Source organism: Rosa rugosa, chromosome 4, assembly GCF_958449725.1.
Source record: "Rosa rugosa chromosome 4, drRosRugo1.1, whole genome shotgun sequence".
NCBI lineage: Eukaryota > Viridiplantae > Streptophyta > Magnoliopsida > Rosales > Rosaceae > Rosa > Rosa rugosa.
The window spans coordinates 21,129,680-21,147,843 of record NC_084823.1 but is presented as its reverse complement, the minus strand read 5'-3'; the positions used below and the strand labels follow the sequence as shown (position 1 = coordinate 21,147,843).

The 18,164-nt window shown below is 36.9% G+C and overlaps 2 protein-coding genes and 1 long non-coding RNA gene across 3 annotated transcripts; 1 reads left to right on the top strand and 2 right to left on the bottom strand.

Annotated features, from left to right (window-relative positions):
- Positions 1-975: 975 nt before the first annotated feature.
- Positions 976-5,900, bottom strand: LOC133743980 (serine hydroxymethyltransferase 3, chloroplastic). Its single transcript, XM_062172080.1, has 12 exons — positions 5,742-5,900; positions 4,755-5,003; positions 4,243-4,438; positions 3,958-4,132; positions 3,751-3,868; positions 3,523-3,635; positions 3,242-3,364; positions 2,644-2,748; positions 2,471-2,557; positions 2,286-2,393; positions 1,635-1,707; positions 976-1,511 (listed from the first exon to the last, which is right to left on the bottom strand). The coding sequence occupies exons 2-12, from the start codon at positions 4,972-4,974 to the stop codon at positions 1,237-1,239; spliced, it is 1,593 nt and encodes a 530-aa protein (XP_062028064.1). The 5' UTR covers positions 4,975-5,003; positions 5,742-5,900; the 3' UTR covers positions 976-1,236.
- A 2,335-nt stretch (positions 5,901-8,235) lies between these two features.
- Positions 8,236-12,724, bottom strand: LOC133742439 (uncharacterized). The gene is made up of 7 exons (XM_062170095.1): positions 11,921-12,724; positions 11,730-11,792; positions 10,003-10,082; positions 9,851-9,893; positions 8,734-8,801; positions 8,590-8,626; positions 8,236-8,495 (listed from the first exon to the last, which is right to left on the bottom strand). The coding sequence occupies exons 1-7, from the start codon at positions 12,035-12,037 to the stop codon at positions 8,358-8,360; spliced, it is 546 nt and encodes a 181-aa protein (XP_062026079.1). The 5' UTR covers positions 12,038-12,724; the 3' UTR covers positions 8,236-8,357.
- A 3,954-nt stretch (positions 12,725-16,678) lies between these two features.
- On the top strand, positions 16,679-17,973 carry LOC133742742 (uncharacterized). Its single transcript, XR_009862702.1, has 2 exons — positions 16,679-16,865; positions 17,693-17,973. It is a non-coding gene; the product is annotated as an uncharacterized LOC133742742 (long non-coding RNA).
- Positions 17,974-18,164: the final 191 nt, after the last annotated feature.

Below are 18,164 nucleotides of genomic sequence, written 5' to 3'. Positions count from 1 at the left end.
AATCTCAATCAAATTTTATAGGTAGGTTAAATGACCACAACATACATCTTTTAATAGAAGAAAAAAAAAAGTCATATTTTTCTATTAGTATTCTTTAATTATGTATAAATAGTTAGATAAACAAAATAAAATTTTATACATGGCCTCGCCATTTTTTTTTTTTTTGAAAGTAAAGAATGAATAATGGCCCAGTACATCAGGGGGATAGGTGTCATTACACTTGAAATGGCCTCGCCATTTAATACAAGAATAAAATTAAAAACTATCTAATTAAATTTTTATTTAAGGAGTTGTAATTAAATAGGGTGAGAAATTATATAATTTAGAATTTCAGAATCAGTGGCATTAAATGTTTTTAAAATAGATCGCTTTACTCCCATTTTTTAGTTATTTTTTTTAAATTATGATTAGTCAATTTAATATCTAATATAAAGCAATAAAACAACACAGGTAAAAAACTTTGTAATTATTGATTTGTTTGGCCCATCCAATGACAACTTCGTAGTTCCGCAACTCTAGAGAAACTACTGATATAGTTCTCAATGATTAAAGATAAATGTTGCACAACAACATAAACAAATGCAGATTAGCTTTCCTAGAGGAACTAGGACTCCACCTGGATCTATGTGCACTTTGGAATGTTAAGTCCACATATTCTAACATTATAAGGAGAAATGTTGTACTATATTAATTTAGTTTTAAAATACAATTTAGGTGAAACTATCCAAACAGAAAACCATTCAAATGGATTTTTGAAGCACACGAACAAAAGCTACAACTGACAACTACAGAAAGCTCACTCCTTTGGACTCATCAGAAAAACATCTACCGTAAAACTGCCTCGTCCATCTATATACTGTTTCATGAACGGTAAATACTAGTAGAACTTTGAGCCCGGGGCCAAAGAAAACATCTACCTAAATGACTTGGATCATATGAATGTCAAAAGGGCCAAAGAGAAAGAAAAAAAAAAAGTCGAGGAGAAAGTAATCTGCTTACCATAACTATGTGAATGTTATTGGTCCAACAATGGACCTTTGCCTCATCTTCTTCATACAAAATAGAAGATTTTGTGCACACCAAACAGTGCATACAAGCAGTCTTTCACTCTGCCATGCCATACCAAAGTCAACATCCACCTACTATCTTTAAATAGTTATGCATACAAAACAAGCGACTAATCCTGCAATTCCATCCTCCAGATGAGAAGATTGACCTGCGTATAACTATACCGACTCATACTCCAGGCATCGGGAATTGGGTGGTAAGAGCTTCGACTTTTGTCCGCAGATCTGAAACTCGATCAATTAGAGGGAATTCAGGGGTTGCAACATGCTTTAAAAACTCCTGGAGCTTTGAGCCCGGGGCTTTGCTTTTAGCATCAATCGCTATCCGCACACCCTCGTGAATGTAGTCTGCAGTTGCTATGAAGTCTTTCTCAGTGAATCCTCGTGTCGTCATAGCAGGTGTTCCGATGCGAATACCACCAGGCATTAGAGCACTTTTATCACCTTTTCAAGAGACGTTACATTTTCAGATAAAACAACTTCACAAACACAAAAAGAACAATAGGACCTCACAGCTAGGTGAGCAGCCCTTAACCAAAAACATGGCTTTAAACTCTTAAGACTCACCGGGTACTGAATTCTTGTTAAGAGTAATAGAAGCCATGTCAAGAATTTTCTCCACCCGAGCACCATCAATGCCCTATTAACAAAGGAGAACATTTTCATACACAAAAAAGAAGACAAATAAAGGAATAGGATGTATTCCTTTTTATTAAAAAATAATAATAATGATAATAATAACCACACAAAAGGCACACAAGGGAAAAATGAAACAAGCGAGTCATAAGCCTCTTGGCATGAGCATGTCAATTTGGCTTTTATGTTTTTGGAGTGAAGTTGATTTGTCAGATTTTCAGTTGACTTTTTTCCAAAAGCTTTTTACTTTTTGCTGGGTAACTTTCATTTGGTTAGGAGCATTTTGTTTTTTCACTTTCTTTTCAATTCAAATAGACCCGCTAAAAACCTCCATGGCCACTTTGAAAAAACTTTAAATACATAGCATAATATTTTGAACTCTTGAGAACAAAAACACCTTGCCTTACACTTTGCCTATGAATACACTGATGTATGTGTGACACTATCTAAATGAAAACACTGATAAATGAAATATCTGTCAAATGAAACAGTAGCTAAATATGCCCAAATTTCAGCACAAATTCTCATATAAGGAACAACAGATATGTAATGAAGACTGTATACATAGAAGTATAAACTTACAAAGGGACGCAGATCGACAAGAACCAGGTGGTTATCGCTTCCACCAGAAACCAGTGTGTATTCAAGTTCAACCAATCGGCTTGCAAGAGCCCTGCAATTAGAGACCACCTACAAGAAGAGAGGCCACAAAACCTTCGGACATGACTTGAACCAATTTATACGTCAGGACAGTATAATATCAGTACCTGATTCTGGTAAGCCTTAAATTCTGCAGACTGAGCATGCTTCAAGCAAACTGCAAGGCCCCCAATAGTGTGGTTATGAGGACCACCCTGCATCAAGAAGTCAAGCCTTTTATGTCTACATTCAAAATATAAATGTTGCTTGGAGAGACAAATAACAGAAGAGTTGAACGAACCTGTAAGCCCGGGAATACAGCGTTGTTGATGGCAGTTTCTAAATCAACTCCAAGAACGGGATCCTTCTTGAAGAATATCATTCCACCTCTTGGACCCCTTAGAGACTGAAGAGAAATGTCTGAAATTGTCAGAACATTCGATTGTGGATAACAACAAAAAAAGTATGCGGTTTTCTATTTATGTCAGATTATTTATGAAGCATATCGAGTCTAGGAACAAAATGAAACATGTGTCTATAAACAAGTCTACTCCCATAAACTTTTCAATGTTGGATTAGTTTAGAGAAACTAGTCATTCTACACACATGCTCTGCATGTGCAAGTATTTTTTATTTTATTTTTTCAGAAATAAAAAAGAAAACTGTCATTACAGAGAGAAGATAGTGGGAGTAAAAAGTGGGTTCTGGGTTTTTTATTTTTATTTATTTTTTATAATAAAAGTATATTTTGTAAATGTCATAATTGTCCTTGTGATTTAATTAATTCTCAAAGTTTTTTAATCTTCTAAGGTCATTTCTGTCAAAATTTTTGATTTTGGCTAACAAACCCTCTTCTCTTAATAATAGTATAGATATATATGCATGAGTTTGAACCAGACCTTGTGGGTTGTTGTTGTCACAATATCACAGTAGTCAAAGGGATTGGCAACCACAGAAGCAGCAACAAGCCCACTTATGTGAGCCATATCCATCATAAGAAAAGCACCAGCAGCATCCGCAATCTTCCAATGCAAATTAGATATAATTCATCAGTTTTTATTTGGAAGGCAAAGTACTGTATCAGTTGCCAAAGAAAATCAGAGTACATATGAATGTAATGAATTTCATGTTATGTACTGTACATGAAATTCGTTTATATTAAAGACATCAAACTTCTAACCTTCCTCATGCGAGGATAGTCAAAATCTCGAGGATAAGCACTAGCCCCAACAATAATGAGTTTAGGTCGAAATAGGGTTGCTGTTTTCTCAAGCATGTCATAATCAACCAGACCTGGATATATATATATTTTTTTTGGTGGAAAAAAACAACATTCCAAGAGAATAAGCATTTTATCCTTAGTTAATCTGAAAGACAACATAGTCTAATGGGAAATGTAATGCAGAACCTGTAGATTCATCAAGTCGGTAAGGCATGGACTCAAAATAAATAGATGTTCCTGATACCCGTCTTTTAGGAGTCATGAACCCATGAGACAAATGTCCCCCGTGTGGCAAGTCCAAACCCTAAGTTGCATTCACATAGTGATAATTTAGCATTGCAAGACCAATCACACTTGTAAAAAGGAAAAAATGAAGCCAAGTGGACACCTTACCATGATACGATCATGAGGATTGAGAACTGCTGTATAAACCTCAAAATTAGCTGGAGAACCAGATAATGGTTGAACATTGACGCCCCACTTCTTTCCATCTAGGTGAAATGCATCCAGGGCCCTTTTTTGGCATAGTGTTTCAAGCTCATCAATGTGCTCATTTCCACCATAGTACCTGAAATGTGTATTTGGCTTGTACATCAACAGTAAATATTATAACTAAAGATATCAATTGCAGTTCATTACTCACATTAACGAAGAAAAAACATCACACAAGCTGTGTACCTTTTCCCAGGTAATCCTTCTGAATACTTGTTTGTGAGACATGAGCCAACTGCCTCCATTACTGCCCGTGAAGTGAAATTCTCTGAGGCAATAAGTTCAAGGCTTTTGAACTGCCGCTCTTTCTCCTTGTCAATAATAGCACGCACCTCAGGGTCAGCCTCACTTAAGCCATTATCTACAAAACTGCTTCCAATATCTGCATGGAAAATAATAAAATTGAAGAACAGATCATACACAAGTCCTGCTAGCAGCCATAACATTCAGTGTACACCTCTCACTAGATATCTTTAACCAAATGATGGCTTTGCTGCTTGAGAAGTGTGCTAAATAGAGTAAAATAAATTCACACCGGCTATGCAGAGCATCAAACTCAAGCAAGGTAATGGAAGAGAAAGAAAGTGAACCTGGCATTATAACCGAATTAAAAGTATTCCTACCAAACCGGGATTAAATTTCAATACAGTACCATACAAGAACAGATTATACTAGTTCAATCATTAAAGAACAATTACCTCCAAATTCAGGCACATGCACTGAAGCCGGAGAGGATGGCCTCCCAGCAACCAAGCTTCCTTGGATGTTAGAATAAGATCTAGCAGTCTTTGCAAAATTAAGGTTCACTTGATGTGGAAATCCACTAATGCTAAGTCGTCTATTTGGAAAAGCTGCTCCTCTAAGCCATGTGGGCTGTTGAACAGAACCCATAACTGCAGCTCCACTGCAAGCCTGCATCTTGGCTTTCAGATACTGTTACAAGCTTCCTACAGATTCCATAGAAAATTATGCACGGTGAGCAAAACTAGAAAAGGCGCCAAATACATACATACATGCTCATTATATACAAGTAACCAGCACACAAGCCATGCGTGTGCTTTCGGCATTTAAGCAAAGGTGTCTTAAAAGAAATTGCAAGCCATTATGAGCTTCATTTCTCACTTCCAGTCTGAGCCGGCTCTGAGATTTCCGTGGCTCTAGGCGGGTAAAAAAAAAAAAAAAAAAATGGGGCTCCCTACCTTCTAATATAATCACAATTTTTTTTATTTTTTTTTCAAAAACACAAGGGTAAGGGTTGGATTTGCACGAGCAAGCAATCAAGTTGCCGCTACCAAAGCCCCCATCTTCACCAGCAACAAACAAATTTGCTCACTCAGCCAACTCCAACAGCCAAACATGTTTATGAACAAACAACAATTATCCCACACCCACTTCTCTATCTATGACCCTCTTCTTTCCCAATTCTCTTCATCTTCAATTCCCTTCTCATCCACACTTGAACACCCAATTCTGATATTCCAAAAAAAAAATATATATATTCATTCGTTCGATTCTTTGGCTTTGATTAGTTCTTGGAAAGCTGAGCTCTCCGTTGTGGGTCTTGTTCAAATTCTGGTTTTGGGTTATAATTTATCGCTATATAAACCATCTGGGCTAGATAGATCATCTATCAGACTAGCACAAACAACAGTAACAAATCGAGATTAAAAGGATTTCTTAATTACCTGGACTGCAGACAGAGATTCGGCAGATGATGCTGAAGGAGGCGGCGAGACTGGGTTTGGGGTTTTCACAAGTTACTCCCGTCCCGCCCAACCCATTAAATTAAAGCTTTATTCTTCTATATTCTAGGGTTATTTCTGTCCGTTAACTCTGCCAAACAAAGATTTTGCCAAACAAAAAAATCAACAGAGAATGTGATTCTAACCTAAAACGACAGAGGCTGGTTTAGTCATCGAAGTCAAGTCACGTTGAAAATAAAGATTCTTTTTTTTTTTTTTTTTTTCTCGATTAGATATATTTACACCCCAAATCTAACATATAAAAGTTAATTTAACGTAAAATATATTTAACGGTTGTAATGAAATCTTTTTATTTATTTTTTTAAAGTAATTATTAATTAGTTAAAGTCAATATTATACCACACAACTGACACAAAAGTGAAATTATTATTATTCTAGCATCAGGGATGTATACAATTATGTTTCGCTCGTGTAGAGAGCCTTCTTACTGGATCACAATCTTGGTATATAAGTTTCCTTTGCCATTCTTTTCATTGATAGTTTAGGGTATGGCTTTTATATGTCACCAATGGTCTTTTGGCCGGATAGGCGGTTACAGTAATCAGAGTAAGGTTGTATCAGCGCATCTGTAATCTCTTAGGAACAGTAGTACAGTATGAAGCACCAAATGGAACATAGAACAACAACGTAATGTGGGATTAGTTTCATGGTCTCTTTCTAGTTAAGTGACGGCATTAGCCCCTCGTTTAAAGCCTTTGTTCTCAACTCTAAAGAAATGAAACAATATTGTAGATATCTCTACTAGCAAGGCCATTTGCTACATCACCAAGCATAATTAACACCCTCTTTGGGACACCCACAAGCCATGGTGAGGCCCAACCGAGACATGCATCTTGTAGCCCTATGTTCAAGCTACGCCACGCCACGGTATCCGGAAGTGGCAAATACGTCGCCGGGAAGCCACTTTTCCGGCCTTGCAAAATTACTTTCACAAACATGCTTTCTAGATTAGAATAGTGATTTCTACATCCCACATCTAAGAAAATGTAAAGGAGATGGCTTCCTTCACCTATAAAAGGAACTCTCCTCCCACTTAGAACAACACTCCATTGCATCTCATGTAATCCTCTTGGGCCGCAAGGCCCAAACACACTAGTTAAACATTCAAGTGGACGTAGTCTCCCGCTAAGGCGGGAGACGAACCACTATACTTCTTGTGTGTGTGTGTCTCTCTCTCTCTCTCTTTACTTATCGTTAATTAGATCCCCACGGATCCAAACGTTAACAAATATAAAAGAAGTTGTCAATTCATGATCTCGTCTAACTAGATTTCCTCTTGTCCAACCTTACGTCCATTACAGCTCATAGTTGCAGCAGGAATGGACCCGATTCTAGCTTTGAAGTGAACGATTGGGTGGGCCTATCCTGTCTATTGGGAGCATTGAGCCACAAACAAGAGGCATAGAAAATGAAGTTTCTCCATTATCAATTACTCAAGCCAAGAACAGAAATCCAATTTTTGAACCTTTATTATCAGCTTCACCCTATGCTACGTACACGAAGATCTTTTGGTTCAGGAACACCGTACCTTTTGATTTCTTTCAATCACAGTCCAGATTGTCCATGTCTAACTACTCAAAAAATTGCAAGGACAACTAAGGTTCCCAATAATTTTAGCTGGGAAAAGCTAACAGAACACATTATACGTCGGTGGCACATTTGAACTGTACTATATAATATATATAAGCATAACACCAAGGATTCAGTCACTGCAGCCTCAATTCAAAGAACCACTGACAGGATTAAGAGTTACATGTTCATATATGATCTAGAGCTTTCCGAATTGTTCACAATGTAAATGGAATCCAACACCATACCTCCATCTTGGAACTAAAACCAGACATCAAGCTTTTGTTCACTGCCATCAACCAATCATTTAGAGTAGTAATCTCCTTATATATATGGTACAAGATTAACCTACAAAATATCTAGAATGAAGGCTTACTAAACTAGATTAAAAGTACTTTAGATATAAAATATTTAGATAAGCTTAAGTGAAGCAAACAGTAACGCAAGTGGCTGAAAAATATCTACTCGCAGCTAAGTCTTTCATCGCATCAAAATCTTTCCCCGCAGCGAACTGCGACGAAGTATCCTAGATAGACCAAGAAAGCATTAATTCCAATAGCAGAGAAGTGATAAAAAAAAATTATTATTATTAGTTTTTTTTTTTTTAATTAGAGGTGAAGTTGAATATTTAAAACTACAAAATAGAGAGGTCCAAATACTAGATTTGGAGGTCCAAATACTAGATTTGGAGGTCTTAATTCCAATGCTCTTTTTTTTTAGAAGGAGAAGTGCTTTAAATTAAAGTCTAACGTTACAGAATATGGCCAAACAAAACCTAGATCATTAAGATAACCAAAACAAAAAAAAACAAAAAAGCATTTTCAATCAACTGATTCACCCTTTCACTTTTAACAAGTCCAACCAACAAGTCCTAACGCCTACATATTTTCGCTTGTTAACCTGAGACAAATACAGAATCTGATAACGTAAGACTGGAATACTGATAGGTAGTGATAATGTAACATTCAGTTATACCATCGCGTTATACCATCGCAAGTTACAAATTGTAGTCCCAATAGTAGTCCCAATAAAAAAGACTGAGGCCACCGAACATAATTTCGTCTGATTGTGTATGACTTCAACCTCAGCACCTAGTGCAGCAAGTTCCTGTTGTAAACATATACGTTATTAAAAGAATTCAATCTCTAAGCCAATGCAAACAAATAAAACATTTTTCATCAAGGATATTAATGGTCCTCACTTGACTTATTTTGTTGAATTTCTCGCCAATCTCATCTCTGGTTCAGTAACAAAATTATTAAAAAAACATAAGCCAAAAACACAGTAAAGAAATGATTGAAGCCTCTATAACAGATGAGTTCTTCGGATCGAAAGTTAGACATACCTGATCATGTTTTGGAAGTCTTTCTGAACCTTATCCGATTCAAATTCCATCTTTGAAAACTTATGCTCCTAGATTTATAGAATAAACAAAGTAATGATTCTTTTTTGGTCCCAGAAAAGGATTTACAGTAGAGAACTAGCCAAAACCATGCCACAATATGTCACTTCAAAAGTTCAAATATTGCAAAAAGAAAAAAACAATGCATGGGTTAGCACTTAGCAGGCTCTAACAACACCACAGTATCATTGATATAAATATGTATAAGAATTCAGGTCACGTACTGCTAATTAAAAAAATTTAATAGCTGGATACCTCAATTCTTATGATGGTACCACAAACATGGGTCTGGACTATGTTTCCAGCCGTTGAGTACATGGGGTGGGAATGTTGATTGGTTACAGCCTAGTACTGATGGGGAGTTTTATAACTGACATCTTTGAATATATAATCTACAAGAATTGAACTTGCTCCTCTCCACCCCTTGCAAATTGATTTTGGAATGGATGCACTCATTCTTAAATATATATAGCTAGACCTCGTTTCAATTTATTGAAAAGAAAGTAAAGAATTCAAATTTGTCTATAGACTATGCTGAGTTGCTGATACACACACAGAGAGTAAATTATGCACAGCCCCAACAGCACAAATTTAAATAAATAAAAAAAAAAAAAATTATCCTACCTAACAAACTTTCATTTCAAGATTCAGCCAGCAACCAAGAAAATAATAGTAAATGTTCCGCTGTTAGGGATTACTTACTATAATTGGATCTATAAAACTGATCAATTTTCAGGGTTTAGTCAAATATATAACAAAACTGAGTTACTGTGATCATGAGCAACAGTGCTCAATGAGATTTAGTCACTTGTTAATATATTTAATCTCAGTAATATTGCATGAAGGACTAATAAAAGGTAACAAAAGGAAGAAAAAAGTAGTTATAAAAAAAAAGGAAGAAAAAAGTTTAGAAGGCTCTAGAGACATGAACAGTACGTAAACTAATCTATAAAGACAAGAAAATACCTATAAAATACTTTAATGTACGTTTCAAAAGTGCAGTGAAATGATACATAGGTCATAATAACACTTCAGAGAATATGGATTTGAAAACGAGTACCTGTTGCCGACTTGTATTAGATTTCACTGACTCAGAAATGTGCCTGCAGAAGAACCAATTTTTAGACGTAGAGGATGTAATAGGGCTTTGCCAAAGTCCTAATTGAAGCATTCCCTAGCTAGAAATTGCCATGGATTCTTTAAAAGGCATACCTCACTAATTCACTGTGCATCTTCTTCATCTCAACCCGAAGCTTTTCATATTCAGTTTCCATCAATGAAAGAGGATGCTCCTGAACCCAATTGAGGATTAATAGAATTAAAAAGAAATGAAGGACTACTAGAAATACTAAACAAAACAAAATGATGAGCTATGATACCAAAACCGCCATACCGACTATAATAGATTTTACCAAATCCTACAACCATAATATGCATGTAGGACAATATTCAACTGAAAATCCATCAATATATTAAGGAAAGAAATGCAAGGAGTTAATTGTTCAATTCATTTGAAGTGGCAGTGCCATTGAATGAGCATATGCAAGTATTGCATATCTGGCACAGGAAATGGATACCATAAACTTGGTGCCTTTTAACCAGTATTAAAGTACTGAATGAACATTACTTTAGATCAAACTGAAGTACGTTCCACAGGAAACTAAATAGACAACACATCCCAGAAAGAGATGGTATAAAAAGTAAACAAAATAAAGGCAGAAAACTGTTACTCTAGAGAACTATGAAGTAATAATAATACAGCAAGCCAAATTCACAAACATGATGTGCTGATGGGTACCAGAGCATGATTTGCATTTGGTAAAAACTTGCTCCAGAAACTATCTGCAGTAAAACCCATTGTTATAGGGTGAACGTGCGCATAGAGGCCTAATTGGAACCCTAAAAGAAACAGGCATTTACAAAATCGCCATTGATCCCTATAATTTTTAGGAGGCACCAATCGACTCCAACAGTGAGTAAGTTTTTAAGCTCTTCTGAAACAAAGGTAAAAAGGGATAGAAGAGCCTAAAGACTGTTTTTTATACCCAATATGAGCCTCCCAAATTGAGGAAGTGAGAATCAGAAGCAGTCATCTAAATGCTAGCAACAACACCTCTATGCAGTGCTTATTCTCTGTTAGGAGCACCCCTGTTTATGATTGCTGCTATAAGTGTCTGTATAAATCAGATCCTTTAAAGATATGTTTGCATAAATCAGAAATAGCAGAGTCCATGAGTGAAAAGTAATCCGTAGCCTAGATTAACATGAGATGTTATTTGAACAGTAATGGCCCAATTTGGGATTTATGGGTCGCCCGCTCTAAATACTAAGTAGACCTATGATATAAACCATGGCTCACTTGTGTGGTAAGGCTAATAACCAAGCTAAGTTTAAATAATAATTCTGAACTCCATCCTTATAACTTCACAAAAATTCAGGATATTACAGTCCTTTTGGTCCATGAAGGAACTCAATAAGCAAAGGTTCTGAAACCACAATATGCCTCTCCAAACAAGTCCAGCTGAATCCTAAACCATAATAGAATGCAGAGAATTCATTCAACTCATTTAACGAAAAGGCAATGCACTTAGCTTTTGGGTTTCATAAGGTTAACCAAAATCCGCTTGTTTCGAAATCAATCAGCAGTTATGTGAAAGATAAAACATCATGATCAGCAATGATAAATGTGATTTTCTCACATCTTTACATGATAGCCACCAAAACCCTAACCCACTGCATCATAGCCTAAGTGCATGATCAAGTAATAAGAAAAAAAAAATAGGGGCATGAGACTACCACACTCCTTAAGCTATAAAATAGTGACATCATAATATATTTAATTGATAAAGTAATAGTACTCAGTGATTATGACCAAACAAACCAACTGATTAAAAACAATACCATCTTTTCAAAAATGACATGAACAATTTCATCAGTACCTGTGAACTTCCAGAAGCGGAGGTAGGTTTTAACGACCTTGATCCTCGAAGCCCTTCTTCAGACTGCAAATACCGGAAAAAAGAAAAAAAAAATTAGGCATCAAAATACATAGAAGAATGGCTCTGAATTGAGACCCTAGTCGGTATGAAATTAGTGTATTTGGCAAGGAAACAAGTGTTAAAGCGAGTACCAGAGCACGAGTTCCATGGAGTTTGAGCTGAGGAATCTGCTTGCTCAATAAGCCACTGCGAAACTTTGAACGAGCGCACAGGCCTGGAAGCTTAAGCACACACTTCTGCATTGCCATCGTCTCCTTCAATTCTTCTCACCGACAGAGAGAGAGAGAGGGAGAGGGAGAGAGATTTGTATTGAGGCTTTTGGAAAACGAAGAGACTCAGGAGTTATTGTGTGCCAAAGTTGCTTAACCTAGTTGTAATAGGGCTGATATTGTAGTAGGATTCTACGTACTTGTATTCCAAGCATACATCTATGCAATATCCTCTATATATATGAGAGGTGGACCTGACATGAGGCCTGTGAGTCGGCTGTCTTAGGCCCAGTGTCTCGTCTGGGCCTATTTTTTTTCTTTTTTTTTTTCTAAAAAAATTATTAAGTAAATAAAATATAAGTCTTTTACTAAACAATAAGATTTGTACGTTGCATTCCTTTCTTTTATGTTACTCTTAGCTTAACTTTGAATCCCATTCTGTGAAAGAAATTTAATGAAAGAAAGCATTACGTTAAATAAAGCATGCTTACGGAAAAATTTAACGGAAGTACCCCAGTCTTTTAAATGTGATGCTTTATTTAATTAATTCTATGCATCGTAAATTTTATTGATTCAAGCATGCTTTGTGAATTTCATTTACATTTTTATAATTTCAAAAGTTTGAGCATGTTTTGTAAATTTTATTTTTGCTTTATATATATAATTATGAAATTTTGAGCCTGCTATGTATATTTCATTATGAGAAAAATGCACCATCAGTGCCTTAACTCTTGTGCACCGGCCAGTTTGATACCCACTCTCAATGGTATCAATGTGATACCTGAACTTATATTTTGCTATCAACGGGGTACTTCCGTTAAATTTTTCCGACAGCGACGTGCACGTGGGCCTAAAAAAAAGAGCAAACACGTTTTTTTACCCAAAATGCATCCCTAATCGATCAAAACCTCCACTTTTCCCTCCATTCTCAGAAGCATCCAAAGCAACCAAGTCTTCCAATACCTATCTACACCAGCAAATCAAAAACCTTAGCAAACCCATCAGCAATGGCTCTCAGTCTCTTTAGCACCGACCGATGCAGCAACGTCTTCGACCCATTTTCCCTCGACATCTAGGACCCCTTCCAAGGCATAGGCTTTCTCGTCAACTCCTCCTCCACTGCCGGCGACACCTCCGCCTTCGCCCAGACCCGAATCTACTGGAAGGAGACCTCGGAGGCCCACATCTTCAAGGCGGACCTCCCCGGACTGAAGAAGGAAGAAGTGAAGGTTGAGCGGAGGAAGGGAATGTCCTTCAGATCAGCGGAGAGAGGAGTAGAGAGCATATGGGAACTTTGGATTGAGCGGGGAGTAGATGGGAACTTTGGATTAAGCCTAGCCTGCGAGTCGCCGGCGACGACGACCCAAGATCTGTTGAGTAAATCGGCGGCATCGAATCGGTTGAGCTTCTGGAAGGCGCGGGGGAGACAGAGGAGGAAAAAGTGTCCCAAGCCCAGGACTTGTGGTAATGGAGGGAATTGGGGGAGGGAGTGACGTCCCAAACGAGGTCGTGGAGGTGGGAGAGGCAGGAGTCGCGGCAGTTCTGGAAAACGACGACGGAGGAGAATGGGAAGTTTGGTTGGATTTCTGCTCATTACATGTGGTCTCTTCCAATTTGTTCTTCTAAAGCCATCAACGATTATGGCTTTATCAAAATCTGCGACCATGGCTTCCGATTTGTTCTTCCAAAGCCATCAAGATTTGCTTCATCAAAATCTGATTGATTCCAATTTGTTGGTCTAAAGCCATCAGCGATTATGCGCCGATCATAGTTTTTTTTTTTTTTCTGTCTCTTGCTCTCGTGTTTCCTTCACTAATTTTGTTTTCTTTCTTCCTTGTGGTCTTCCTTTCCTTCATACAGCCCTCTGGGTTGTACAAATTGCGCCATGAATTTACTAGTCATCAACACCAATATATACAAAAAGCAATTAATTGATCGAAGTGGATTTTGCTGTAATTTGGTAAGGAAGAAGGTTTGACTTTCTGAAATTAAAACAAAAAATTTTGGGGTCTTTTAAGTCATTTCATGGCATTTTTGGGGCCCACGTGCTTGCCACGTTAGACCTCTGACGGAGCCGTCAGCGAAATCTAATGGAAGTACCCCGTTGATAGCAAAATATGAGTTCAGGTATCACATTGATACCATTGAGAGTGTGGGTATCAAACTGGCCGGTGCACAAGAGTTGAGGCACTAATGGTGCATTTTTCTCTTTCATTATTGTTTATACTTTATAAACTTGTGAGATTTTGAGTCGAATTGTGGGGGCTCGTGCTACTCTGAATTTTAATTCGTTGAAGCATTGAACATTTTTGTTCCTGACCATTTATAAACATCATTATTTTGATTGGTCTAATCCAACAAATTCTTGGTAGCGATTTACGCTCAGAAATTTATTTTGTTTTTTTTGTGGAAACTTTTGAGCTCCAAAACTAACCAGTTCTTGTTTCCCTTTTCAGGATGTCAAACCTGAACAAGCTCGATTTTGCTCCATTAGACTCAACGGGTGTTGGATATCACAAGTGGGTTTGTAATGTGCAGAATCATTTGACTGCCTACGGGATCTTAGCATTGATCCAAGTGCCTAATCTTGATGTGATTGTGCAAAATGTCCCACAAAAAAATCCCTTCAACTTGAGTACATGAATGAGGATAGTGCTAGAAACCTATAGTTTGCGCTTGAAGAACGTTTTGGGAACGTTCGCGACTCCTTTCTTCCAAATTTGGAGGTGCCATGGCACAATCTCCGTTTTTCTGATTACAAGACTGTTATGGAGTTCAATTCGAAAGCACTCAGCATTAGAGCCTTGATGCACTTTTATACGTGGAAAGACTATCACAAAAGCTCAATTGATTGAGAAGACCCTCTCTAACTTCCCCGTCTCTACACTGATGATTTCTAAGAACTATCGGATTGAAATAAGTGCGAGACGGATCACAAGGTTTCATGAGTTGATCACAGCTATGTGTATTGCTAAAAAATATGACAACATCCTTGTGAAGAATAATAATTCCCAACCTGTTAGCACTAAGGCCATCCCGAAGTCGAATTATAATGGCGCCCTTAAGGAAGGCCGTCGCGAGCGAAACTCTAAACCCAAGGGTAATCAATTTGGACGTCCTAGTCCGTACGATCACTCAGCTCTGGAAGGAAATAGCCGAAATGACCAGAACAATAACCGCCGCCACCGTGGAGGCCGCCGCGAACAGAGAGGGGCTGTTAGCCATGGTGGAGCCACAACCAGTTATGATGGCGCTGCCGCCGCCGGCCCTAGGGGCCATGGTTCTTGCGCATTTGCTCATAATGAAGTGTGTATGCGATGTGGAATATCTTATCATTGGGCCAAAATTTGCAAAGCACCTAAGAATGTAGCTATTGCCTACAAGGCATATAGGACCGTAAGGGAAGCTCATCTCGTGGAATATAAAGATTAAGATGTCGAGCTGAAGGTTGACGACTTCAAATCTGGCAATGAGGGCATGGACATGAATGTTGCAGATTTTGATAAAAGTCTTTTTATTTTCCAAGAACTATTGTGATGGCATTTGCCATAATTTTTTTTAGTTGTCATTGGTATTAAGTATTAACTCTTCTTCAAATAACCTCATCCAAAGTGGATATGATGTTTAGGTTAGAGTTCAAACCAACTTAAGTGAGCCTTGATAGGAGCATTTCAATGCGATGTTTTAATAGTTAATTCCTCATATTTTGCTTAGTTATTTCCTTAACTAAATCAATTTTAACTTTGTTTCTATTTTTAGGTGCATTTGAGAAGATGAAGAAGAAATGAGCTTAAAAGAGCATGAGAAGCAAAGTAGATGTTGAAAATGACAAAGGCAAGGCACAAGGGATGCAGAAATGAGCTGAAATGAAGAAATTGAGTATTCCTGGTCTGACTAGGAATCTAGTCAAAATAGGAATCATGGGTCAACTAGGAAACATGTTTGGAGAAATAAAGAAAAATGGTGAAAAATGCAAAGTCCTAATTGGACTAGGAAACCTACTCCTACCAGGAAAAGAAATCCTAATGACACAAGGAGTCTCAGTTGAACTAGGAAAGCAAAAGAAGATTCTGGAAGGTTCAAGAACATTTCATGTGAAGAGTCCTTGTTTGACTAGGAGTCTTGATGGGGCTAGAAAACCTGAGAGCACTAGGAGACCATGTGACTTCAAGATTATTCAAGAATATTCTAGAAACTTACGATATTGCGGCAAATAAAGAGACCTAAGTATACTAGGGTTTCCTGGACACAAAAGGAAGGAATTTTAAGTAAAATAATTGTTTTTACCGTGAGATATACAAGGGGTTCTAGAAAGTGACATTTTTGGAGTTATCTTGGAGAATTTCAAGGGATTACAACATGCAGAAAGGATGAAATCAAGTCCAGATACATTCCTTGATGCTCGCACTTCTTCTTTGGCCAAAATAAAATAAAAAAATCAGAAAATATTCATGTAAATTCAGCAAAGATTATCTTCCTAGAATCAAGGTGTAATTTCAGAGGCTTCTTATTGGCTGGATGACACCACAATGATGACATGGAATTATTTGATTGGCTAAAATTATGTGGATCAATCAGATAATTCCTAGAAATTAAAAGAAGAATCCAGAAGGCCTAGATGTCTCCTATATATAGATGCATCCCTGGGACATTTCATTGACCAATTCTTTCATTATTTTCTTCACACAAAAATCAGTTCCATTCTCTAGTCTTCAGAAGTTCTGCATCTCAACCAAGGAGGAGAAGAAAAAGAAGCCGTGAGCAAGTCTAGCCACCATCATCCACTCTGTGCTGTATCCCTTGAGGAGCCTTGCTTTCAAGATCTTCAAAGCTTCAACGTCTACAAGTTCTTCATTCATTCCTTCAGGTTGTATTTCATCTTTTTCCTTGTAAACTTTTTAGTTTTTCTTTGGTTTGATTTGTAACTTATGAATTCTAGTTAACAAATAATGTTAAGGGCAAAGTTTAAAGCCCGTTTATATGTTTTGAAATAAAGTTGAAATTTCTTTATAGTTGATTTCTATGTTGCTTATGTGAGATTGCTTAATTGATTTTGAATTACAGAAAACTTTTGCATGTTTATGTTCTTTGTTGGCCAACTTAGGATATATGCATGTAATTGGAGCTAGATTTAGGTAAACAATTTACCTAATAGTTTTATGAACCTATTTCATAAGTAGTAAAGGGTTTGGACAAAAGTAGAAATCAATTAAGGAGGATTGCAAATAGATGAGCTTTCTCATACTAGGTTGTGCACATTGGTTGACATCCTTTCTTTGTTCTTCATACATTGAATGTGTTCTTGATTAGCTAGCTTTCTAGACTATGATTGCATGTTCATTATATAGGATTAATTTAGGTGCTTTCACTTAGATTAATTATTCAAGGAAAGTAAACTATGGGAAATCGTTTGCTTACTAATGTTTCACATGGTCAACTTCTTTCTCATGACATAGATAAACAACTATAAGAATTGTAACCGGATTTCTTGCATATAGATATGGTTTTGATCTTTGTTCCTTGCATTCCACCCTTGTATATGTGTTTGTACATTTTCTTTGTTTTATTTATTTTAATTTATTTTAATCCTAAAAACCCCCATTTACGATTTGTTTATTCTTTTATTCTTTGTTTTATTTTTGTAAATTATACCTTATACATATTTTAATTCTTTAATTGTTTATGCAATTATAGGTGTACCCTCAATCCCCGGCTTGAATGATCCCTACTTATTCTATACTGACAACTATATTTTACAAGGTTAAATTGTGTGCTATTTTTAGCATATCATGCCTCGCTCCACCAACATCTCTTCTTTCTTACCTGGTCGTATTTATCTTGGAGTTACCTAAAGAAGTTGAGTGACTATCTTTGTTTGCATTAATAGTTATTTTTGGATTAGATCTTTTTTTTTAATCAGAATCTTTGATGTAGTTTGTTGACTTATTAATAAAATTTGAGTTTTCTTTCCTCAATTTTATTGTAATCTCGAGTTTTACTCATTTTTGGAAATGTTGCCTACATATTCCTCTGTGACAATGATGGCATGACCATCTGACTTGTTAATTTCAAGGTCATGGAATAGCCCAATTCCCCTTGCCCAACGACACCTTGCTTATTGTCACATATGCCTTCTAGGCTCCTAGAGCTGGCAAAACCCTCTTGA

Excerpts from the sequence above, each read along its gene's own strand:
- LOC133743980 (XM_062172080.1), bottom strand. The coding sequence starts at position 4,974 with ATGCAGGCTTGCAGTGGAGCTGCAGTTATGGGTTCTGTTCAACAGCCC. Across the intron at positions 3,869-3,957 it reads ATCCTCATGATCGTATCATG|GGTTTGGACTTGCCACACGG; the intron begins GTAAGGTGTCCA and ends AATGCAACTTAG. Across the intron at positions 2,749-3,241 it reads TGACAACAACAACCCACAAG|TCTCTAAGGGGTCCAAGAGG; the intron begins GTCTGGTTCAAA and ends ATTTCTCTTCAG.
- LOC133742439 (XM_062170095.1), bottom strand. The coding sequence starts at position 12,037 with ATGGCAATGCAGAAGTGTGTGCTTAAGCTTCCAGGCCTGTGCGCTCGT. Across the intron at positions 9,894-10,002 it reads ATGCACAGTGAATTAGTGAG|GCACATTTCTGAGTCAGTGA; the intron begins GTATGCCTTTTA and ends GTTCTTCTGCAG. Across the intron at positions 8,496-8,589 it reads AATTCAACAAAATAAGTCAA|GAACTTGCTGCACTAGGTGC; the intron begins GTGAGGACCATT and ends TGTTTACAACAG.